The sequence below is a fragment of the Brassica napus genome, chromosome A6, assembly GCF_020379485.1.
Source record: "Brassica napus cultivar Da-Ae chromosome A6, Da-Ae, whole genome shotgun sequence".
Classification (NCBI taxonomy): domain Eukaryota; kingdom Viridiplantae; phylum Streptophyta; class Magnoliopsida; order Brassicales; family Brassicaceae; genus Brassica; species Brassica napus.
In genome coordinates this window covers 11,489,642-11,513,846 of record NC_063439.1, presented here as the reverse complement: position 1 = coordinate 11,513,846, position 24,205 = coordinate 11,489,642, and the positions used below count along the sequence as shown (strand labels likewise).

The 24,205-nt window shown below is 37.6% G+C and overlaps 6 protein-coding genes across 8 annotated transcripts; 3 read left to right on the top strand and 3 right to left on the bottom strand.

The window, feature by feature from the left end:
• The first annotated feature begins 181 nt into the window (after positions 1-181).
• Positions 182-1,660, top strand: LOC125609935. The gene has a single exon (XM_048781554.1). It carries the CDS (start codon positions 182-184, stop codon positions 1,658-1,660), a length of 1,479 nt encoding a protein of 492 aa, XP_048637511.1.
• Positions 1,661-1,893: 233 nt separating this feature from the next.
• On the top strand, positions 1,894-5,787 carry LOC106363358. Its single transcript, XM_013803110.2, has one exon. It carries the CDS (start codon positions 1,894-1,896, stop codon positions 5,785-5,787), a length of 3,894 nt encoding a protein of 1,297 aa, XP_013658564.2.
• Positions 5,788-6,498: 711 nt separating this feature from the next.
• LOC106347567 (protein OCTOPUS-like) lies at positions 6,499-8,466 on the top strand. The gene has a single exon (XM_013787140.3). The coding sequence runs from the start codon at positions 6,799-6,801 to the stop codon at positions 8,368-8,370; it is 1,572 nt and encodes a 523-aa protein (XP_013642594.2). The 5' UTR covers positions 6,499-6,798; the 3' UTR covers positions 8,371-8,466.
• A 665-nt stretch (positions 8,467-9,131) lies between these two features.
• Positions 9,132-12,060, bottom strand: LOC106347569 (beta-glucosidase BoGH3B-like). The gene is made up of 9 exons (XM_013787142.3): positions 11,793-12,060; positions 11,410-11,614; positions 11,144-11,234; positions 10,916-11,061; positions 10,585-10,828; positions 10,378-10,482; positions 10,108-10,290; positions 9,835-10,036; positions 9,132-9,759 (listed from the first exon to the last, which is right to left on the bottom strand). Exons 1-9 carry the CDS (start codon positions 11,956-11,958, stop codon positions 9,275-9,277), a joined length of 1,827 nt encoding a protein of 608 aa, XP_013642596.2. The 5' UTR covers positions 11,959-12,060; the 3' UTR covers positions 9,132-9,274.
• A 1,398-nt stretch (positions 12,061-13,458) lies between these two features.
• LOC106350192 (xylulose kinase 2) lies at positions 13,459-16,171 on the bottom strand. The gene is made up of 10 exons (XM_048782686.1): positions 15,942-16,171; positions 15,212-15,866; positions 15,045-15,133; positions 14,907-14,971; positions 14,743-14,798; positions 14,544-14,664; positions 14,387-14,461; positions 14,255-14,308; positions 13,904-14,173; positions 13,459-13,808 (listed from the first exon to the last, which is right to left on the bottom strand). Exons 1-10 carry the CDS (start codon positions 15,998-16,000, stop codon positions 13,576-13,578), a joined length of 1,677 nt encoding a protein of 558 aa, XP_048638643.1. The 5' UTR covers positions 16,001-16,171; the 3' UTR covers positions 13,459-13,575.
• On the bottom strand, positions 16,018-24,150 carry LOC106410140 (putative nuclease HARBI1). Of its 3 annotated transcripts, XM_048782683.1 has the most exons (6): positions 21,104-21,498; positions 20,779-20,852; positions 20,308-20,382; positions 19,744-19,848; positions 19,360-19,665; positions 17,795-19,283 (listed from the first exon to the last, which is right to left on the bottom strand). In XM_048782683.1, the coding sequence occupies exons 4-6, from the start codon at positions 19,840-19,842 to the stop codon at positions 17,904-17,906; spliced, it is 1,785 nt and encodes a 594-aa protein (XP_048638640.1). In that variant the 5' UTR covers positions 19,843-19,848; positions 20,308-20,382; positions 20,779-20,852; positions 21,104-21,498; the 3' UTR covers positions 17,795-17,903. The 3 variants fall into 3 exon arrangements, with proteins under 3 accessions (XP_048638642.1, XP_048638640.1, XP_048638641.1); XM_048782685.1 differs by lacking the exons at positions 17,795-19,283; positions 19,360-19,665 and adding an exon at positions 16,018-17,764 and having other exon boundaries at positions 21,104-24,150; XM_048782684.1 differs by lacking the exon at positions 19,360-19,665 and having other exon boundaries at positions 21,104-21,505.
• Positions 24,151-24,205: the final 55 nt, after the last annotated feature.

The window sequence follows — 24,205 nt, the reverse complement described above, 5'->3', positions numbered from 1 at the left end:
AGTGGGGGTCTTTAAAACACGTTTTATTTTTCCCTTCTTATCCTCTTATATTATATTTAAGTGGGTTTTGGCTTAAAAGAAAGATCTTTTCAGTGTTTCTGTTCGGTGTTCTTATCGCTTTTGAATTTGGGTTGTAGAAAAAAAAAAAAACACCTACTTCTTCTAGTTCTCGTCTGCAAATATGTCTGTGGCTATGGATCGGGCCTTAATGGCTTTGTCCCTGGATGAAGAAGATGAGGAGCCTTTTACCATGCCAGATCGTCCGGGATTCACTTCCATAGAAGAAAATCGTCTCAGTATCATGGGGAGGTCTTTAAACCCGGAGTGCCAGCGTATGTCGGGGTTGATCATCACTATGCCTCGAAAATGGCAAAAAGAAGGAAAAGTTCGTGGTATCGCCTTATCTCGAAAGAGGTTTCAGTTTATCTTTAATTCTGAACATGATCTTCTTGATGTTCTGGAAAAAGGGGTTCAGACTTATAATGAATGGGCGATGGTGCTTGAGCGTTGGGTAGAATACCCTCCGGAGGATTATCTTCAGTTTATTCCTCTGTGGGTGAGGATCAGCTATATTCCAGAGGAATATTACACTACTGAGGCTTTAACAACTCTTGGAGACATGATTGGAAGAGTCATAGTGGTGGCGTTTGACCCTCTGAAGCCTGTCACCCAGGACTATATCCGTGTTCAGGTGCTGTTCAATGTGGCCAACCCGTTAAAGATGTCCAGAGTTATAAATCGTAAGGGTGGAAAGACGGCGACCATTCATTTTGATTATGAGCAGCTGCAGAAGAGATGTTTTACTTGTAAGCGTCTCAATCATGAAAAGAGCATCTGTCCGATTGAAATCAGGAAACGTCAAGAGGAATCTCAAGCTAGAAGAAACAGAGCTAAAGTAGCGTTACAGAAGGCCCCTGCTGCAACACTAAATCTGGAGGATCCTCTTTATGGTGTTCTGGAAGAGTCTCAGGTTGGCTTGGATCAGCTTTCAGGGAGACCAAGAATCGCAAAAGAGGTTATGGATGAAATGAGGAGGTATATGCTGGCTGATACAGGGGAAGACAGAGCAATCAAGGTGGATAAATTGAGAAGTACAGTCAAAGAGGCTGAAGCTGATCCAAGAGCTCAACGTTCTGTTCTGCGTTTAGAAGCTGCCCCCATGGTTACTTCTGATTTAAACAAAGGAAAAGGGTTGGTATTTGATTACAGTGAGAAAAGTCAAAAGAAGGTCTCATTTGATTTAAATGTCAATCCCAACAAGCTTATGGCGGGAGCGTTTAAAGCCTTCAAACCTCAGGTCACTCTTAGTGAGCCGGTGTTGGAGCTTGGTTTCTTCGACGACAGTAGTGAAGCCAGTGTGCAGAATCCTTTCTTTGATAGTTCAACGGTTTTCCGTGTAGGTTCCCCTGAGCCTAGATCTTCCGGGACTATCAAGAAGAGTAGTTATGTGCGCAGGCGTCCTCCTAAAGGGTTAAGGAATAAGTTATCTTCAGGTATGATGGTACAACAATTTGATGATGGTGAAGACAGAAGAGAGGGTAAGCAGGAAATGGGTAGTAGAAAGAGGAAGAAAGTGGTGCAAGAATTGGGTGGAAGGTCAAACAATAAGGCGCAATGCCTTAAGGCGATCCCAAGTGAGGGATCGCCCAACGCCCAATGAGCATAATCAGCTGGAATTGTCAGGGCTTGGGGCGGCCTCAAGGTCTGACAATTCAACGTCTTCGGGAGATGCGTCAAAAAATCTTCCCGGAGATTCTTTTTTTGATGGAAACGAAGAACTGTCGCGATGTTTTGGTAGATACTCAGGTGTGGTTGGGGTATGATCGTGTTTATACAGTTAGCCCTGATGGCCTTAGTGGAGGCCTTGCCCTTTTTTGTAAGAAAAACATGAAGATGGATGTAAAATTTGCAGATAAAAACATTTTGGACTGTTTGGTACAGTATGGAGAGATTACCTTTTTTCTTTCTTGTATATATGGAGATCCGATCATCGAGGGGCGTAATGAGGTGTGGGAAAGACTTAACCGAATTGGAACTAATCGCAAAGAACCGTGGTGCCTCATTGGGGACTTCAATGAGATTCTAAATAATGAAGAGAAATCAGGTGGTCCAAGACGGTCTGAGGCTTCTTTCTTGCCCTTTGCAGACATGTTGAAGAATTGTGGTATGGAGGAACTGTCTAGTAGGGGCGACAAGCTGACTTGGGGTGGCAAAAGATGGAATAAATGGATTCAGTGCGCCTTAGACAGGAGCTTTGGAAATGAAGAATGGTTCAAGATATTTCCGGGCTCGAACCAAATTTTTTTGGAGAAGCGCGGTTCTGATCACAGACCTGTTTGGTTAAACTTCTATGCTAACCATGAGGCTTTCAAAGGTCAGTTCAGATTTGATAAGAAGTTCCTAATCCAACATGATGTGAAGAAACAGATTAGCATAGCTTGGGCGAGGAACTGTAATGGTCGACATCAATCAGTGTCTCAGAGAATAAGAAATTGTAGAAATGCTCTCAGCCGGTGGAAGAGACAATCTGTCTACAATTCTCAAGACAAGATTCGTTTGTTGCAAGAAAGACTAGAATGGATGCAATCAAGAGATTATCCTTGTTTTTTCATGATTAATATCATTAAGAAGGATTTGATTAAGGCCTATAAGGAAGAGGAACTCTTTTGGAAACAAAAGAGCAGGGATAAGTGGATGATTCATGGGGACCGTTGCTCTAAATTTTTCCACTCTTCGGTCAAAACAAGCAGATCCAGAAACCTGATTGATAAGTTGAAGGACAAGAATGGAAAGGATCAATGGTCGGAAGGCGCCAAAGCTGAAGTTGCTATTGACTATTTCTCGACTCTTTTCCGTTCTTCTAATCCTCGGTCCTACACTCCAGTGCTGGAAAGTATGGTTCCAAAAGTCTCTGATTCGATGAATGACGTCCTCTCAAGAGACATTTCTAAAGAGGAGGTTAGGGAAGCGATCTTTTCAATTGATCCAGACAGTGCGCCTGGTCCTGACGGCATGACTGGACTCTTCTTTCAACGGCATTGGGATCTTGTAGGAGAGCAGATCACCAGTGAGATACAAGAGGTCTTTCAGACGGTTTCTCTCCCTAGAGATTGGAACTTCACATACATTTGCCTTCTTCCCAAAATTAATGACCCGGAGTTCATGAAGGATTTAAGGCCCATCAGTTTATGCTCTGTGTTGTACAAATCCGTCTCAAAAATTTTGGTAAGAAGGCTTCAACCTTTCTTACAGGACATTATCTCGTCCAATCAATCTGCTTTCGTTAGGGATCGTCTCATATCTGATAACATAGTCATAGCACACGAAGCGGTTCACGCCCTCAAAAGGCATCATCCAATATCTCAGGAGATGATGGCGGTGAAAACCGATATGTCGAAAGCATACGATCGTGTGGAATGGAGTTATCTTAGGAGTCTGATGTTGGCACTGGGATTTAGCTTGAAGTGGGTTGACTGGGTGATGATGTGTGTTACATCAGTATCCTTTGCGGTTCTTATTAATGATCAACCATTTGGGTTGATAAATCCACAGAGAGGATTACGCCAAGGCGATCCGTTGTCACCATTTTTGTTTGTTCTCTGCACTGAGGGGCTTACGCATCTACTTAATGTGGCGGAGAGAAATGGTTTGATCAGTGGAATGAAATTTTCAGAGGAGGGTCCAACTATTTCCCATCTCTTGTTTGCTGACGACAGCTTGTTCCTTTGTAAAGCATCAGTGAGCGAAGCTTCAGTGCTACAAAGAATCCTCACTTTCTATGGTGAGGCTACTGGACAGACAATTAACCGTGAGAAATCTTCCATTTCTTTTGGTGACAAGGTCGGTGAAGAATCAAGAGCAGCAATTCAACATACTCTTGGTATTTCCAATCAAGGGGGAGCAAGCAAATATTTGGGCCTCCCAGAGTGTTTTTCGGGTTCGAAGGTTGATCTATTTTCTTATCTGAAAGACAAAACTCATGGGAAGCTTGACGTTTGGTATTATAAGCACCTCTCGCAGGCTGGGAAAGAGGTATTGATAAAGTCTTCTGGCTCCTCGCTTTCGACCTTTGCTATGTCATGTTTTCGTCTCCCCAAATCTATCATTGACAAACTCACCAGCATGTTAGCGGCCTTTTGGTGGGGAGCTGAGCCTCATCAAAGAAAGATTCATTGGGTAGCATGGGAACGTTTGTGCCTTCCTAAGGACCAAGGTGGTCTTGGTTTCAGAGATCTTGAAGCTTTCAATCAAGCTATGTTGGCCAAACAAGCGTGGAAAGTATTATCTCAACCGGATTCGATGCTTGCGAGATTCCTGAAGAGTAGATACTTTCCTGATGGTGAATTTTTGTCAGCTCCCTTAGGTCTTAGGCCGTCTTACGCTTGGCGTAGTTTGTTGCATGGCAGAGAGCTTCTGACAAAAGGCATTATTCGCAGAGTGGGTAATGGACAAAAGACTAGAGTATGGATTGATAAATGGATTGATGATCCAGTGGAAGGTATGCGAGCTCCTTGGATTAAGAACTACTTTTTCGATGTGAACCTGATTGCGAGCTCTCTGATTGATTCCTCTACTCGCTTGTGGAATCCAACGGCTCTGTGTGAAATATTTGTTCCAGGAGATGTTCAGATGCTGTTAAAGAATCAGCCAGCAGTTTTAAAAGAGGATTTTTATTCTTGGAAGCTGACTCGAAGTGGTCAATTCTCTGTTAAAACGGCTTATAACTTAGCCTTTGAAGAGAAGACTAGACTATCTCAACCAGAAGCTTTTAACCAACCTTCTATTAATCCGCTTAAAGAGAAGGTTTGGAAGGTCTTAACGGTTCCAAAAATCAAAGTTTTTCTGTGGAAAGCATTAAATGGTGGCCTATCTGTAGCGGAGCTTATGGAAGCTAGAGGAATGAAGGTGGACAGTGGATGTCAAGTATGTGGAGGATCAACTGAATCTATCAATCACATTCTCTTCGAATGTCCTCTTGCAAGACTCGTTTGGGCTATCTCAGGTATCCCCAATCCCGAAAATGGATTCCACCAAACTTCGATTTTTGTAAACTTCAGTTATCTGCTGAGTTTGGAGAAGAAACGCAAGGTGGTGCCAAATTCTTTTAGAGTTTGGCCATGGATCTTATGGTCATTATGGAAGTCGAGAAACGAGCTCTTGTTCAGAGGTTTTACTCCAATTCCTTCAAATGTTATGTTGCGTGCCAATCAAGATGCCGATGAATGGTTTGAAGCGCAAGTGGTGGAGGAAAAAATTCTTTCCGAAACTCAAGTTAATATTCAGAAGAGAAAGGAGAAGTGGAAGCCGCCACCAAAAGATTGGTCTATGTGCAATGTTGGATTTGATTGGAATAAATCCAAAAATCTTGCGGGTGGTGGCTGGGTGATTCGTAACGAGAGAGGTGTTGTGCTTTGCCATAGCAGAAGAGCGTTCAGTAATATCCAATCTAGGGATCAGGCTAAGCTTGTGGTGATTCTTTGGGCTTTGGAGAGTATGGAGAGTCACAGAATGTCCCATATCATCATCGCTGGTGAATTCTGTGAAATGTTTGGAGCTGTTGAAAGACCACAAGCATGGCCTTCCTTCCTTCACTTTGCAGGTGAAATAGGAATCAGTATGGCAAGAATTGTTGGTTGTAAGCTGCAAGTGGTTAGCAGAGAAGCGAACAGAGGAGCATCTTTCATTGCTCAAAGCGTTACTAAGCAGGGTTTGGTGAGATCATATGTTCAGACTGGTTATCCTCCTTGGCTTTTTGAATTCTTTGTCAATGAAAGCCGTTATCTCTGAAGTGATTCTCATGGGCAGTTAGTTATGGTGTTGGGTTTCGGGGGAGAATGTTTGTCTTAGTTCTACCTGAGCCTTTTTGTTGTGTTGTTTGAGTGGTAGTGGAGATACAGAGGCATTTTTTGTTGTTGATGTTCCTCTGTAATGTTGTATATGTTTAAATTTTCAATGATCAATGAAAATTCAGTGAAAAAAAAAAAAAATGTAGGGTCCTTATGTGTTACAAAAAAAAAAAAAAAATGTAGGGTCCTTATACTTATCAGACCCTGAACCAACGGGAGTTCTGTGAATTTTCTCTTGAACATAGTATTTGGTGTAATGGTGTATTCGAATTAGAATAAGTAATTCCAAAATGTTAATTCTGGTTTTTGAGTTCAACTAGCGAGGTTTAGATCATGCATATATAGTCTATCAATATGATTCTGCATAAAGTTATTGTTTTTTTTTTTTTTTTTTTTTTTTGGCACAACAAAGTTATTGTTGTTTATTTTTGGATTTTTAACTTTAAAATCCCTCAATTAAGTTTTTTTTTTGGTAAAAGTCTTCAAACTAAATATTTAACGAGAAAATATTCAAACTAACCTTATTTAATGAATTTAAATCCTACCATGTTATAATTACCATTACTATCAATAAATTTTTAATTTAAGGATTTCTATATTAAATAAACATAGTTGATGGGGTTTTAAAAATCTAAAAAATAAAATAAAATTCAAAATTTATAATACTATCTAAAAATTAATAACTTAAATTTTCAAAATTAGAATTTTCAATTTTTTTTTTGTAAATATATGAGTTTGATGTGTTTTTGATATATAAATTAAAAATGTAAGAACCTAGAAAATATAATAAAAATTATCTAAAGGAAGTTGAATTTATTATTGTCCCTGAATGGTCTACACTACTATCATTAAGATCCTCTGAAAATAGACTGACCCCTATTATCAACTTCACTCTCACTCTCTAAAGTCTTAACTCTTAAGTCACCGCCGCAGCAGCGATTAACGAACCTCCATGGCCCACCTCAAGCAATCCAACCGCCGTCGCTCCTCCTCCTTTTGCAACCGTCACCCTTCCGCCAAACCATCCAGCGGTTTCTGCGCCTCCTGCCTCCGTGAACGCCTCGTCACCATAGAGGCTCAATCTTCTTCACCCCCTGAGCTCCGTCGCATCAGATCCCACTCCGTTCGGAACGCATCCGCCGCATCCGTTTCGGAGCAGCCGCGACGGAGGTCGTGTGACGCTAGGTCAAGCGCGAGCTCTCTCCACGACCTGTTCGTCGATGATGACGATGAACGGCTCGATCTCTCGATTCGAAAGCCTCCGGTCCCGGATTTGAAAGAGGAGGAAGAAGAAGAGGAAGATTACTACGACGGAGAAGATATCAAAGGTTTTGATGAAGGTAAGTCAAGGAAGATCGTTGAAGAAGAGAGTGGAGAGCACAAGAAGACGATGAAGGAGTTCATAGATCTGGATTGGGGAAACCAAATGAAGAAGGACAATGACTTCGCGTCGATTTGGAGCAGGAAGCTGAAGAGATTCTCACTGAGTCATCACAAGGAGAGGAGAGAAGACGAGAAACTCGCCGGCCGTCGCTCCTGTGATGTAGATCCTAGATTGTCTAGGATCTCGTTTGAGAAACCTAGGGCGTCATGGGATGGATGTTTGATCGAGAAATCATATAGCAAGCCGACGCCATTGTCCACTGTGACGGAAACCTTCACTGAGAAGAAACCCTCCGGTAACGAAGAAGAAGAAGGGGAGGAGAAGAGTCCAGGTGGAACGGTTCAAACGAGGAACTATTACTCTCGAAGAAGAAGCTTTGATCGATCGGTTTCGAGTAAGAGACAAGGATTGCTCGAGGTTGATGAGTTGAAAGCTATCTCCAACGCAAAGGTATCGCCTGAAACTGTTGGTTTGTTTCATGGCGCTAAGGTATTGGTTACGGAGAAGGAACTTAGAGATTCAAATTGGTATTCGGTCAAGAATCACAAACCAGAGAGCAAAGAGTTAGTCTCTAGAGGAAAGATTTGTGTAGCTGCTAGTAGTGAGAGGAAGCAGGATAGTGTAGAGTTGAAGAAACCTAAGAAGAAATGGGCAAAGGGATGGAACCTTTGGGGACTGATACAGAGGAAGAACAAGGAAATCAAAACCGAGCAAAGTTTGAAACTTGAAAGAAATGCTGTCGAGGGTTCTTTGGCTGAGTCTTTGTTAAAGCTTAGGAGAGTATCTAAAGGAGAAACCAATGGTGGTGTTAGTGAGAAGCTTTTGAAAAGCTACAGTGTAAGCGCTAGAAAGTCTTGTGATGGTGTGTTTAGTGGTGCTAACATTGTCAGTGGCTTTGAAGGTGGAAGGAGCTCGTGTGATGGTCTGTTTCATGGATCTATTAACAGTGTTGAGGTTGGGAGAAGCTCGTTTGACGGATTGGTTAACGGAGTTGAGGCCAGACAAAGTCAACATCTTCACCAGAGAAAAGCAAATGATGGCACTAGAGAAAACCTTGACAACAGTTTATCAAGATTGTATTTGACTCCGGTAAGAAGCCATAAAGCGAGCAAATCCGGGAAGAGTAGACTGATGAGTTAGTTTAATCTGAGATTGTGTTAACCCATGAATACTCTGTGTAGTCAAAAACTAATGTATCTGTTATTTTGGTCAATATAGATATTCGAACTAAGTTCCTGTAGCCATTATGTTCATACAGTTGAGAATCTTTACATCTGATGTAGAATTAGTTTCGGCTAACTATTATGGTCTATTTTCCGGTGTCTGGCCAATTTGATGCGAAAGATAAGTTAACGCACATCCAGGTTGCACTGGGACGGAAAACAAGTAAACACTCTAATTCCAAGGAAATCTAACAGCATCTTCAAAACACATTCTCTCACTTTAAATATGTATAATTTTTTGCTATTCAAAAAAAAAAAATTCAAAGTTTTTAGTACTGAACGAAAACTTCATACTACTCAGTTTCATATTTTATTATACATTTTGGTCTTTACAGTTACATCTCGAATTGATAATTCTTAAATATTTTATCTTTATCATTTTAAACTTTATAATGTTTATCTCTCATAAATATTTCAAAATTTATTTTATCAATATCTCATAAATATTTCAAAATTTGTTTTATCAATTTTATTTTTACACATAAAATTAAAAAAAACTTAAAAATATTTTAAACTAGATTTAGAAAACAACAATATTACCAAAAAAACTTGTCAAATGCACTAGTTAATCAAATATAAAAGTGTTACAGTAATATTTTCATGAAATAATGTGGTATTTTAATTATAATTTAACATTTACTTATGTATTTTATGCAAAATTTTATATTTAGCGTTAAATTTTATTAATTAATATTGTTACTAATAGCAAACCTACAATACAATAGTACTTATTGCTCGCTTATTTTACAAACACGACATTGTTTGTAATACATGGCATTAGATACTTCTCCAAAGTACACAATAATACTAGACCGGTGAAGTTACACTGGTTTTGAACTGAGACCGAAACCAAGAGGGAACAATGGGTCATACGAATTGGTACGAGCGTTTACCGGCAAATGCTCAACTGTTTTGAACCAGCTCACTGGTAACTTCCCCTCGAAATCATAATCTTCAAAAATGACGTCAGCCATTCCTTGTCCTTCTGTTCCAGGCAGCCAAGCAGCTACTAGAGCCTCCGTCTTTTCAAGAACTGTCGGCTCCAAGACCACAGGTCGTCCTGAGATCAACATCACCAGAGTCGGGATTCTCTCTGCCACCGTGGTTACAATATCGCTACCGTTAAATGGTATAATGAGTTCCGAGCTGTCTCCTTTAGTCTCTGCATAGGGCGATTCCCCCACTGCAACAATGGCGTAAGAGAATCCTTCACTCGAGGCCAAGGTTTCCTTTGATGGAGTTTTCTCGTAGACCACTTCGGTATTGTCTCCAACTGCTGCTTTTATGGCATCCAAAAGCGTCCTGCCTACATTTCAGACAAAGATAGTTAACTTTCCGACAGCATCTCTACCAATTATAGTCTCTTTCCAAACAATATTACCGATTGTGATCCTGCCACTTAGACCAAACCATGTCTTTGTCCATCCTCCACACTGATACCCAAGATCATCTGCATGCGTTCCAGTGACTAGAATTCTCTTGGCGTTGCGATCTAGCGGCAGGAACGGTTTATCAGCATTTTTCCCATTCTTTAGCAACACTAACGACTTTCTAACAGCTTCACGCCCCAATTCTCTGTGTTCCTGCATGCATAGAAACAGAGTTCAATAAGGCTCTCATACTTCTCTACTCGGTACGTTACGAGACACCTCACCTTGCAGCCAACAGTTCCCAACAAAGACCTGTCCGAAAAAGGATGTTCGAAGAGACCAGCCACAAACTTCACTCTGAGTATTCTTTCAACAGCGTCATTGACCCGAGCCATTGGTATTTCCCCCGACTCCACCAGGTCCGTCATGTCTTGTATGAACTGTTCATACTTAAATGGTACCATCACCTGCAATAACATTGATTCCATTTCCATAATGGTGAAAATCATTTGCTAAGATGAAATATTTTTGCATATTCGTTTCAAAACTCTTACCATGTCAATTCCAGCATTAACCGCAGTTTTAACGCAGTTGCGGTAGTTTGATCCCCAAGGGTCACTAAGCCGGTCCAAACCTTCCCAGTCTGAAACTACAAATCCCTGGAAAGATAGGAAGCTAACCCTTAGCAACAAAGTTTAAGCTTTTTCTTTTTTTTTTTTAGATTTTGCATTAGTCACAATCAAGAAAAGAGTTACACCAACCTTGAAACCGAGTTTTTCCTTGAGAACTTCTGTTAAGAGGAAGTAACTGGAGTGAAGGTTACTTCCGTTCCAGCTGGAGTAAGATGCCATAACCGTGGAGACTCCCTGAGCAAGACACTTAAGATATGGAGGAATATGTATCTTCTCCAAGTCTTCATATGATGCAATGGTGTTCCCTTCGTTTACCCCCTTGTCCGTACCACCATCTCCAACAAAGTGTTTGGCGCATGCGACGACCTTGTTGCTATCACCCAGTAAAAAAGATCCCATGAGAGGATGTCAACAGGACTTTAAAAAGACTCTAAATCAAGCCATAGTTTATTGATGATACCTTCCTGCAACAAAAGGGTAACCATTTGGGTGTTCTTCGGGTGGTTCGCCTTGTAGCCCAGAGACGAGCGAAGTCATCTCAGAGACAAGTCCAGGGTCTTCTCCATAACACTCATAGCTTCGACCCCATCTCGGATCTCCCAATACCTGTAAGAGAGACAAAACAAATTTCCATTCAATTTTTTATTTTAAAATCATTATGTTCCATACATACTAAAAGCAGACTCACGGCCACGCAGGGAGCAAACGCCCAGTGAACTCCGCTCGCCCTTACTTCAAGTGCTGTTGCTGCTCCAATTCTTCTGACCAAATCAGCGTCTCTACAGAGTTACAACAACACAAGTTTCATCAGAAAGACAGAAACATAACAGATCAAATTAAAAAGTAAGTCCTACGCATCCAGCTCTAGCGCATGCTGCATGCAAATCACTTTCTGTACTTCTACTCTTTGACAGAAACAGTTAGTTTGCTCAAAGTGAAAAAAAAGAAAGAAACCTGGTGGCTCCGAGGGCAATGTTGTGGGGGAAGACGGTGGCGCCGTAGACATTGTTGTTCCCGTGAACGGCGTCTGTGCCGTAGATCAAGGGAATTCCCAAACGCGACGCTAACGCTGATCGCTGAAATCCATCGATCATATCCGCCCAATCCGACGACTTAGCATCCTCAAACGGCGCACTCCCTCCGGAGTTCAGTACACTGCCTGTAATTCAAAAAAAATAAAAAATATAAATATATATATATATATTACTAATTATAGTAAGTCTGAGAAAGAAAAAGGAAGAAAATCTGACAAATGATATTTGCCATAATCGGCAAAAAAAGGACAAGTACAAAATTTCAGACAGGAAGAGATAAGATAATGTGTGGTTTGTCTGTACCGATGAAGAAATCTCTAATGGCTGCTGGAGAAGCAACGGTACGTTCGATCTGAGTCATCTGGCCGATCTTCTCTGGCAGAGTCATGCGGGATAGAAGGTCCTTCACACGCGCTTCCACTGGCGCGTCTGGGGTCTGGTAAACGCATGGTTCTTCCCTTCCGACCATATTCTCTCTTACTCTTGTGTTATCTCAGAAGTGATGCTACTTCTTCCACTTTATCTCACCCCACCCAAAGTCCAGTTAAGACGTGGCACCAATGATTCTGACATCCCACCCAATGCTTATTTAATTGGTTTAAACAAATTTTTGTACCCACTAACACTTTTTTTTGTATTTATTTACTTAATTAACCATGTTGGGTGGTAAAGTGGGACTTTTATCCGAGATCCGGATTCGATCCGAGATTCGATCCGGATCTGATCCGAAAATCCAGATATTCGGAGGGGACGAATTCGGATCCGGATAATAAAATTGGATTCGTCAAAGCCGGATCCGATATTTTAATTTTTTTGTCCGGATATCCGGATCCGTAAGTTTTATTAATAATTATTTCAAAAATAGTAATATTTATATATAAAAATTAATTTTATTTAATATATTTCATTTTTATAAGAGTATATATAAAATTTTATGTAAATTTTGTAATATTATACATAGAAATAATTAAAAGCATTATATATGTTTTTATTTTTAAATTATTGTTAAAATTTTATATATATTAATATTATTTTTTATTTATTTTAAAGATCCAAATCCGGATCCGGATATCCGCTGGATATTACAATTTTTAGAAGGATATCCGACACCCGAATATCCGAGAACCCCGAATCCGGATAAAAATAGAAAAATTATGAATCCGCCGGATACCCGATCAGTCCCAGGCCTATGGGGTGGGTTCATAATCATAACTTATATTCCCTCTATCTATAATATATGATGTTTAATTTCTTAATTCTTTTTTGCAAATTTTTATGTAAAAGTTAAATTTATTTAATCGGTATAACTGTTTTTATATTTGTTAAATTGTTTATTATTAAATATTAAAATGTGTTAGTATAAAAAAATAAAAAAATAGTCTAAGAATCAAAAATAAAACATATATGAATTATACATTTTCTTAAAATTTAATTTTAAAATACATAACTTATATCTTTTCCGAAATATCTTATAAAATAGGAAAGAGAGAGTTAACATCTATAAACATGTAAAAACAATGTGTATATTTGTTGCTTGCTAAATATTGGTTGAACTAAACATTTCAAAGAGTTGGAGAATAGTAGAAAACCAAAGAGCTCAACCGCTGAATAATCCAAGAATAACACATAATGTTCATTCCATCATTTATCTTGAACAAACCATTGAAGCTAAACCATTTAACTGGATTTGCAATTAAGACCAAACCCAAGAGGAAGTAATGGGCTCATACAAATTGGCATCTTCACTTAGTGGCAACTGGTCAACACGCTTGAACCAACTCATGGTAACTTCCCTTCGAAGTCCTAATCTCCAAAAATGTGATCAGCAATTGGATTTGTGTTTACAGAAATATTTGATTCATTGTATCAATCACCGTTTTTCTCAGAGTAAACTACGGCAAAATGTTAAATATCGTTACAGGTCAACTCTATTGTCAAGTATTGAGCTTCGGGTCTTCGTCGACGGAAGGATACAATTTTCCTTTATTTCGAGCAATAAGCAAAGCGTATTTTTAGTAGATCTTATTAATTTTTTCAACAATTATAAAAGCTACTCAAAGACTCGAAAGAGTTTTTATTTATTTATTCAGAAGTGTCCTAACTTCTCCACAAGCTTCTTCTCTATTTCCATCCTCTTCTTCATCAACAACCCGTAGGTGGAAGCCACATTAGCGTCTCCTGCTTTAACTTTGAGCTTGCAATTTAGAGACGTCTTCTCCAATTTCCCCTCGTAGAGACAGGAGATGGGCACAAAGGTTCCTTTTTTGTTGCAGAGCCAGCCATGAGCAGCTCTCAGTGCAGCTCCAAGTGATGCTGAATCTGTGCACAAACACACACACACACAAACAATTTTCCAATTATCAGAGAGTAAGCAAGGAAGCAGCAACAACTTATTCGTAAGTAACAAGTTTTACCAGGCCTTTGGACAGTATAAACATCACATCCGAAGATTGAAGAGATGAGACTGAGAATATTATCGTTAGCTGAAGCACCACCAGTGGCTATAATTCGGATTGGAGGGGAAGGCATACCAAATCTCTCAGCATGAGCTCGCTTTGAAAGAAACTGACCTTCAATCAATGCCCTAACCTCTGAGGGAGGGTCGAAGTCTTTGACCTCACGTTCCTTAACACCCTCAAGAGACTCACCAGAGAAGTTATCAAGAATGTAGCGATGAGAGCCAACTAAGTATTTGGGAGAGAGATATTAGTAAAAATAAGCTTTTATAGCGTGTGAATGGCATGGAAAGGAGAATAATAACTCACCGGGAAGTGGGGGAAGGATTTCATTTTCAGTGTAGTAAAAGCCCAGTTTCCTCTCTAATGGATCCATTTGTGTATTTAGAAAACAAAAAATATGAGATGGAAACATGAAGGATTAAGGAATATAAACTTTACCATTTAGTGGCTGTGTTTGTTCCAAATACTTGTTAAAAACATCCCAAGATCCCTCAGCGCAACGGTCACGAATCTCTGAAACGGAAAGTCACATACTATTCTGAATTATGTTTCTGCCTAATAACGGGTGAGGGTGAGAATTTTCAGTTATGACTACCTTCACGGGTGAGAGAAGCATTTTTGTAAACCAACATTACCATGTAACTCTCTGGATCAACGGGATTCGGAAACACATGGCCCTCAAGACTGGGTTGATGTTCTTTGGTAATCCCAAATACCTGTATTCAAATGGTAAGGACACAAGTAGTCTGTTTATGGAATAACAAGAAAAGCTCAACGGGAATCAAGAGCCTTGCCGTGTCACTGGTCCCAAGACTTATGGCTAGATCTCCAGGAGTACTAAGAGTTAGACCTGCACAACATGGTATATCCTCATCATCAGCAACTTTGTATTCCATATACAAAGAATCCAGTTGCATTATACACTACCAGTACAGGCTTATGTTGTTTGAATCTGTACCTGCCAAACTATTAGGATTGTCTCCTGACCACTGCACAACCACACAGTTCTTTTCAAAACCGTATCTGCAACAAAAACAACAACAAAAAGTTTCTTTTAACTAGTTGAGAAGACACAAGCGTCAGAGATACAACAAACCTGTGAACAAAGTACTGAGAAATGGAACCAGCAGTAGCATAAGCTGGTGCTAACTTCCCAAGCTTTTCCGCCAAACCCGTAGCTGTAGCCTGCAAAGTTTTTTTTTAAAAAAGAAGCCTATTAGTAAACAATCCATCTTTCTAAAACCAAAAAATAAAAAAACAAACCTGTAACGCATCCTTAGACCAACAACGTTTCTTAATATCCATCAAATTCATCCCAGCGCCATCAGTCTCATCAATCGAAGCATAATCACCAATCAGCAAAGACGCCATGAAGGAGCTAACAAGCGAAATCCTCTCAGTGCTCGCATACAAATCAGCCTCAGTGGTGAACAGCTTGCGTATCTGAGGGCCAGTGTAGCGCTCGTAAGCACGGGAGCCAGTGATCTCAGACAGCACCATGCCCCCTCCCACAGCACTCTCGATCTCTCTGCACTGCACCGTCGTGCTGCTATCCATCCATATCGGAGACTCCTCGAAAGAGAACGCCTTCTGGAGCTGGTCCTTCAAGGAACTGTTGGGATCCAGAGACTTCAGAATCTGGGAGCTGCCGTTTCGCCAGTAGACGCTGCCGTGCTGCTGGCCGCTTCCGGAAACGGCGATGACTTTCTTGAAATCGAAATTGGCAGCGGAGAGCTTGTGGAGGATGAGATCGAGTGCCTCCACCCACATGAGCGTAGGGGAGACGATTCTGCCGTTGACGGTGGGGTCTCTGTAAACGCCATCTTTGGTTTTGTAATGGGGAAGTTCGGTATCGAAGTGAACGAGTTCGGTCGTTACGATGTTGAGGGATGAGTCCAGCACAGTTGCTTTCAACGACCTAACAACAGAATCAGAGATTATGTTTCCCAAAAAAATAAATCAAAATTACAATTGGAAGGGGGGGGGGACATACTGGGTAGAACTGTCGAATCCGAGGAAGAGAGAATCTGAAGGAAGAGAGAGATCCGCCATAGTTGTTGTTGATCCGATCCAAGTCTGAAGAGGTGTGTCCGTTTATAAACTCACTAATTCAGAATTGTGGAATTTGGATAAGAGCGGAGTTTATTGCGATCAGATACGAGGATCATAACGAGTTTGAGTTTTATGTAATAGCTAACTCTGTAATTATGGGTCCGAATGGTGACCGCGGAATTAGTAATACTAGCGGGACGGAATTTAAGTACGGTACGGTCCAAGTGCGGTTCGTGCGGTTTGCGGGACAAGTGCGGTTTTGATAAAATTAGCGGTGCGGAATTGTGTTGATTGGTGAACATGTATAGTTTGCGGAATTGAACAATTAAAAAAATCATGTTAAACAAAAATATCAATGAAATCAATATAATTTAAAATTCAAAATTTTTTCTTTACTGTTATTGATGTAATTTTTTTTTCTTATTTAGAAAATTTTAATACCAAAATTCACCTGAATTAAAAATTTAAATTACATATATATTTTTAAAAAAAGTAAAATACAAAAAAAAACTACTATCGACTATTTTGATTTTCCCACAACATATTTGCAATAGTATCTCTTATTTGTGCCATTTGTTCTCCCTGTGCCGTATAAATTTCTTCTGTATCAGCAATACCAGGTTCTGGATCTCCGTTATCCAGTCTCATATCTTGCATTGTATTTGCGAAGTCTTCGTCCGAGTAGTTTGATATTTTGATAAAGTTATGTAATCCCATTGTAGCCATTACCACTCTTTTTTGAACGTGGACATTGTATCTTGGAAAATCAGATAGAATCCTCCATTTTTTCTTCCAAACTCCAAATGTCCTCTCAATAACAGAACGTAAAGACGCATGATACCGGTTGAATAATTCTTGTTTATTTCTAGGAGCAGGACCAGAGTTGAACTGAGACATATGATATCTCACAACTCCATTTCGTGATGATCTATATGGAGCTAAAAATCCTTGCTTGTTTGGGTAGCCTGAATCAACAAGATAATATTTATCTCGTGGAGGCAAAGGGAACTCAGAATCATTTTGTTGTGCCATTGCCAAAACAGCAGTATCATGACAAGATCCCGGTGCTCCATTCCATATATATGTGAATAACATATTCAAATCACATATTGCCATGATGTTCAAAGATGCATTATCATGTCGATTCCAATACATTCCTTGTAACTTAGGCTCCACTTTTACACATATATGAGTCCCATCCATAGCTCCAACGAATCCACTGAAAAAAGGATAATATCTTCGATCTGAGTAAAGTTTTTCAGGAATTCGCATTAGCTCTTGTCTTGTTGGAGTTCTAATATAATCGCATGCCAATAGTTCTGTTGCCGTAAGAACTTCCATAAATTTTCTTTGAACCGTCTCCTGATTTCGACTAAATCTCAAGCCAACATCTCTTTGAACTTCATTATGCCCACATATCTGTAGAAACATAGCAACACTTTCTTCAATACTTACATTTAGTGTTGGTTGTAGACCATAGCTTGTTTGTAGTGTATCACACAATGAGCAGAAACACGGCAGTGACATTCGTAATAACTGAAGACAAGCAGCATCATCTTCTTGTAGTCGTCGCCATATATTTCTCCAACCTAGACCTCTATCGGTTTGTACTGGTGCCCTTTCAAAATAGCGATGATAATAAGTCAAAGTTGGATTGATTATTAACTCTGCAAACTGCTCATTTTCCAAATTCCACATTTCTATTCTCTCTTCGTAACTTAGGTTGTGTATACCTTGTGCTCGTAATTGACATATACGAAAAGCCTGAAATTTTAAACATGAAATAAAATAATCTGTCAGCAAAATATAAAATATATTAACCAAATAAAAATGATTATAACACTAAAAACATATCAATATTTTACAATAAAAGCTAGAATATAGAAATACAACTATCAAAAAACTAATCTTCGTCTTCTGAGTAATTTTGGTGACTTTCGTTTATATTTATAGATGTTCCCCATATATTGAATAAACCTCCTGGTCTAGGTGTATGTGAAGTATGACCAGCATTATCGTTTGGTGAAGTTCCGACTGCTGCATTATTTTCTTGAGCATTTCTCACACTTTCTTCTTCACTTCCAACGGAAAATCCATATTGAACAGTTGTCGGATTCGTCCTTGCTGGTCCGCCTTGTTGAAAGTTTGATGAAATCCCCCACCCTGAAGTATTTTGTGAAAGTCCCCACTGTGAAGCATTTGGTGGTGTCTCACACTGTGAAGCATTTGGTGGCGTACTCCACTGTGAAATATTTGGCTGTGGTCCCCATTGTTGAGAGTTTGGTGGTGTGCCCCATTGTTGAGAAGTTGACGGTGTGTTCCATTGTTGAACATTTGGTGGTTGTCCCCATTGTTGAGTTGGCTGGGGTGAACCCCACTGCTGAGCATTAGGTGGTGTCCCCCATCGTGAAACACTTGGCGGTGTACCCCATTGTTGAGCATTTGGTGGTGTACCCCATTGCTGAGAAAACGGTGGGGTACCCCATTGTTGAGCAGTTGGTGGTGTGCCCCACTGTTGACTATATGAACTCCCACATGATTGGTCAACACCTAACTGTTTTGGCACATCTTCGTTGTTTCGTGAAACACCAGTCATAGCTTCTAATAATTGTAACTTATCTTCGTCGATGCTTCCAGCTATATCAAGAAAATACTTACGCCAAAAGACTAACTCTTTAAGAGTATTAAGGCATGTCCAGTAAAATCTTCCTTTTGGAATGCTTAGAGCAAGAAATATTTCTTCTGCCTTTTTCCATTCATCATAGTTTTCTTGGTCAAAAGCACCTGGACGAAGTTGTTGTAAACTTTGTCGTTGAAATTCTGTATATCCAGCGATAGTGTCTTGTATTGTTGTCTCAAAAGATTGTCTTCTTCTATTTCCTCGTGACCCACCCCTGAGAGGAACTCGAGAAGTTTCTCCTAATCTATGAGATGTGGTCCCACGTCTAGCACTTGATTGTACATTTTGTCTCCCTCGTTGATGGCATCTACGAACTGTTTCATTGGTATCTTCGTTCAAATGATGTGTCCCATCGTCAACTATAACACGATACACTTCTTCTTCTTCCATCTCTTGAGGTTGTGTTTGTGGGCGATCACCACTATCTGTGTCGGATCCATCGTCAACTTCTTCATCTACTAAACGTGTGTTGATCAACTCTTCTCTTCGTTGGCGTGCAGAGTGTTGAGATTGCGATTGAACATCATGTAGTGCGAAACATCGTACCATCACCTCCCAAAAAATGGGTGGCTTTCGGTTCAAGCTTTTTGTTAATTTACACCCCTATAAATATACACTCATTAGATTATTTTATATGTAACTATTTGATTTTGCTATTATAAAAATTATGTATACTTACGACTTCACGTTCCTTCCACCATGCCTCGGACGCATATATCATAGATGTATCAGGATCAACCGAGATACCAGTAAAACTCATTAGAGTTTTCCATCTCTTATAACTTTTTTTGAATTCATCAAGCTTGTTTTTGAAGAAATTATAAGTTATATTCATATTGAACGCCCGGTTGAATTTGTCAACCATATACTCTCTACCGATAGCTGATGGATTTTTAAGAGTATAATCATCCAAAGCAACTGCTTCGTCGAACAGTTGAATTAATGTTTTTTCTTGTATGTATGACCATTTGTATTTGTCTTTATTCTACAAATTTATAAATTATAACATTAGTATTAAAATTAAATTTGCAAAATTTATAAGTCAAAATTAGTAAAACATTACCCTTAATGTTGCTTCTGCTGGAGGAGTTGAATCTTCCGCCGTTTGGTTTGAATTTGTTGGTCTGCGAGAGTTGGTATTTCGCTGGCGATTTGACGACATCTTCACCTTCAATTTGAATATAATAGTTAATACTATAGAATCCTAAATATGACAAATACAGAGAAAAGGTAGTCTGCTTATAGTAGTTAATTTATAATAAAAACAATTACATTTATTTGTAAGTTGATGTTAAAAATCTATATATGATATTATCCAATTTCCATACTATATAAAAATTAATTATCATATAATTTACTAACATGAACTATATTTTATTATTTTTTATACATTAAACTAAATTGTAAAACGTATAATATGATAGCTGACAAAAAACATATAATGTGATAAAAAAATATATTTATCTAAAGCATGCACAGTTTTAAAATTAAATAACTTTACTTTCATTTCATTTAAGTGATGTATTATTACTTTATCTAAATGCATAAGATAATTATTAAATAATTATATTATCATTTCATTTGTAATCGTTATGTACTAGAAAAATAATTACAATTATAAACTTACTTGTTGTCCAAGGTAGAGAGCACGTCTTCTTTTCTTTCTTTTCTGAGCAATATGTCTTGCTTTCTTTTTTCTTTTCTGAAATGGAATGGGTAAACAAAACGAACAAACAAGATGAGAAACCAAGATTATACAATTTAAAATCACCTTATGACATATGGTTAAACATAAGGCTTATGTATACTTGTTTGTCTTAAATATCCATACTATACAGAAATAAATTATCATATAATTTACATAATCTACACTATAATTTTATTAGTTTACATTCAGTAAACTGTAGTTTAAAAACATATAATATGATAACTAATATACTTTCTAAAGTATGCACATCTTTATAATTTAATAACTATACTTTCACTTTGTTTTGATGTATTGTTAGTTTATTTAAATGCATAGGTTAATAATTAAATAATTATATTACCACTTAATTTAAATAGCTATATACTAAAATAATTACAGTTAAAAACTTACGTTCTTTCCCAAGTACAGAGCAAAGGACGTCTTCCTCTCTTCCTCTTTTGACCAAGATGTCTTCTTTTTTTTTCCTAAAATAAGAATAAAAACAAAAGGAAAACCAAAGTTATTCAATTTTAGATTACCAACAATCGTGTATGCTTGTGTTTGTGATAAATACAATACTTCATTTTGAATAATTAACTAACATCATTACTAACCAGTTTTATTAATTATGCTATAGATTACAACAACACTTTAAAGGTGAGAGTATATTAAACTTTTATACACCATTATTTCATATCTATATATATTATATAAATTATACAATTGCAAATCATACCTTTAAATGTCTATATGTTCTTCTAAATAATTTTTTTTTTCGTTTGGCTACACAGGAAAAAGAAAAGAAACGCAAGGTGATGATATAAATTGAATGATTTCAACCTAGCCTAGTAGTAATATATAGGCAAGAATATTAACTAAAATAAAAAAAAGTATTTATTAAATACTGTACAAAGGCGTTTTTTAAGTGGACCGCATGGTTTTGGGTGGAGGACCAATTTGAAGTGCGTTATTTTTATCTTCTGTGTATTTGGTCGCCTAGAAATGCGTGAGCGGATTTCATTTTTTTTTAAAAAAAAAAACGCTTTTCCATCACAAAAATGTGAATGGTAGATGAAGTGCGTATTTCCCAAAACCGCTTTGAAATCCGCATATCACAGGTCACCAATCACAACCTAAATGTTTCTTCTATATTCTTTCCTACAGGCTCCATATGATAACGGCAGTTTTAATAATATAAGCGGTCCAGAATTTAAGTGCGATACGGTGCAATCGTTACAGTTAGCGGGACAACTGCAAATTTGGTATAAAAAATAGTACGGTTTTGACAAAAAAATGCTGTCATAATATTTTCATATTTATAATTTTTAAATATTAAAATTAATCTAAAATAAAAATTTGTATATATATAGATATATTAATATAAATTTAACTACTGTTTTTAAAATATAAATACAAATTAAAAGATATTGTAAACAAAGTGTTAAATAACAAATAAAAATCCTATGTATATCAAATTTTAAATCCTTATATATACTCATAAGAATATTAAAGTTTTTATATAAAAAAAATTATATATCTTGACGAACAATGATTGCTGCCTATATAAAAACATGACTACAACTTTGTAAAATAAATATTAATTTCTTAATGTTAAATGTACAGTATAAATTGTTGTACAATATAAACTATTTTCTAAGAATTTTATTTTCATTTTAGGTAATCTGATATTATAATTGAATTGTTATTATTTAAAATGTATAGACTAAGGTTAACATATTTGAGAGATAAATACATGAAGAACCTAGACACATAAATGCTTATATAGGTGCATTTAGTTTGCACATAAATGCTTTATATAGGTGTATTTAGTTTGCTTACAAGTTACAAGGATGTACATAGAATAGTATAGATATATAGATATATTTGCAGTCGAAATAATATAGATATATAAATCTGTGCGTTTTTTGAGAAACCACAGCATTTTTATTGCTTTCCCGTAATTCATATTAACCCTATATATCTGTGAGACACCGAAAGTCGTGTGCGTTTTTGTTAATATTTTTGGAAACCGCAAGAAAAAGAAGCAATTGTGTGATTGGTGACATTAAAGCGTTTTTCAATAATGTTTCGAAATCCACAGTGAAATCCGCAAATTAAATGTCTCCATTCATAACCATAATGTGGATTTTTTTACCCACTGAGTTAGTAACAAACAAATCAAATCATATATGATCAAATCATAAATAAGTGGATTCTCTTTTTTTTTGGACAAATAAGGCTCTGAATGGTAACATCGAACTGAGCGGTGCGGGACAAGCGGATTAGATAGTGAGGTGCGGTTTATATGCGGTTGGTGTTAGAAAAACGCATACGGCACGATAAATGCGGTTCGTCTAAAGTAAGCAGTTTGAGATATATGTGAATGGTGACCAAAATAATAAAATGTGCGGAAAAATACTTGAATGATGTTTATAAACTAAACAGGACTGAATATATAATATAAAATTCTATTTGACAAAAAATTATTTTACATTTTTTATAAAGTACAAGTAAATTACAATCAGAAAATAAGTTTATTTTATTGATTTTCCATAGCATATTTGCAATATTGTCTATTATTTGCGTCATATGTACTTCATCTGTCACTTCAATTGTTTCCACATCATCTAAATCGGTATGAAAATCAGTCTCTGCTTGTGTGTTGAATCCTCCTGTTTCTGCAATAACTTCAGCAAAATCTGCATCTGAAAAATTTAAAATCTTAATAAAATTATGCAATCATATTGTAACAATGACCACTCTCTTATTTATGTTGATACTATATCTTGGAAAATCACAAAGAATCCTTCATTTTTTCTTCCAAACTCCAAAAGTTCTCTCGATAACTGAACGTAGAGACGCATGATATCGATTAAATAATTCTTCTTTATTCCTTGGAGCACGACCATAGTTGAACTGTGACATATGATATTTGACAACGTTGTTTCGTGATGACTTATATGGATCCAAAAATCCTTGCATGTTTGGATAACTCGAGTCAACGACATAATACTTTTCCATTGGAGGCAAAGGAAATTCAGGATCGCTTTCTTGTGCCATTGTGAGAACGGCTGTATCATGATAAGATCCCGGTGCTCCATTCTATATATATATGTGAATAGCATATTCAGAACACAAATTGCCATAATATTCAACGATGCATTATTGTGCCGATTCCAGTACATTCCTTGTAATTCTAGTGGTACTTTTACGCAAACATGACTCTCATCCATAGCTCCAACAAATCCACTAAAAAATGGATAATAGTTTGGATGTACTTGAAGTTTTTAAGGAATTCGGTATAGTTCTTGTCATGTTGGAGTTCTGATATAATCGCATGCAAGTAATTTCGTCGCTTTAAGAACTTCTTTAAATTTTCTTTTCACAGTCTCTTGATTTCGTCCAAATCTCAACCCAACATCTCTTTGAACTTTCTTCAATGCTTACATTTGAAGTTGGTTTAAGACCATAATTCGTTTGTAGCATGTTACATAGTGTTCGAAAACATGGTAGTGACATTCGTAGGAGTTGAAGACAAGCAGCATCATCTTCTTGAAGTCGAGACCACATATTTCTCCACCCTAAACCTCCGTCTGTCCAGGAAGGTGATCTATGAAAATATTGATCATAATAACTCAAAGTTGGTTGAATTATTAACTCCTCAAATTGCTCATTTTCTAAATTCCACAACTCAATTCTCTCTTCGTAAGATAGTGTCTGGATGTTTTTGATCGCAATTGACAAATTCAAAATGCATGCAAATATAAACATAAAATTTGTTTTATTAGATATATAAAAATAGTAATAATGCATTAACACACCAGAATAATATATATAT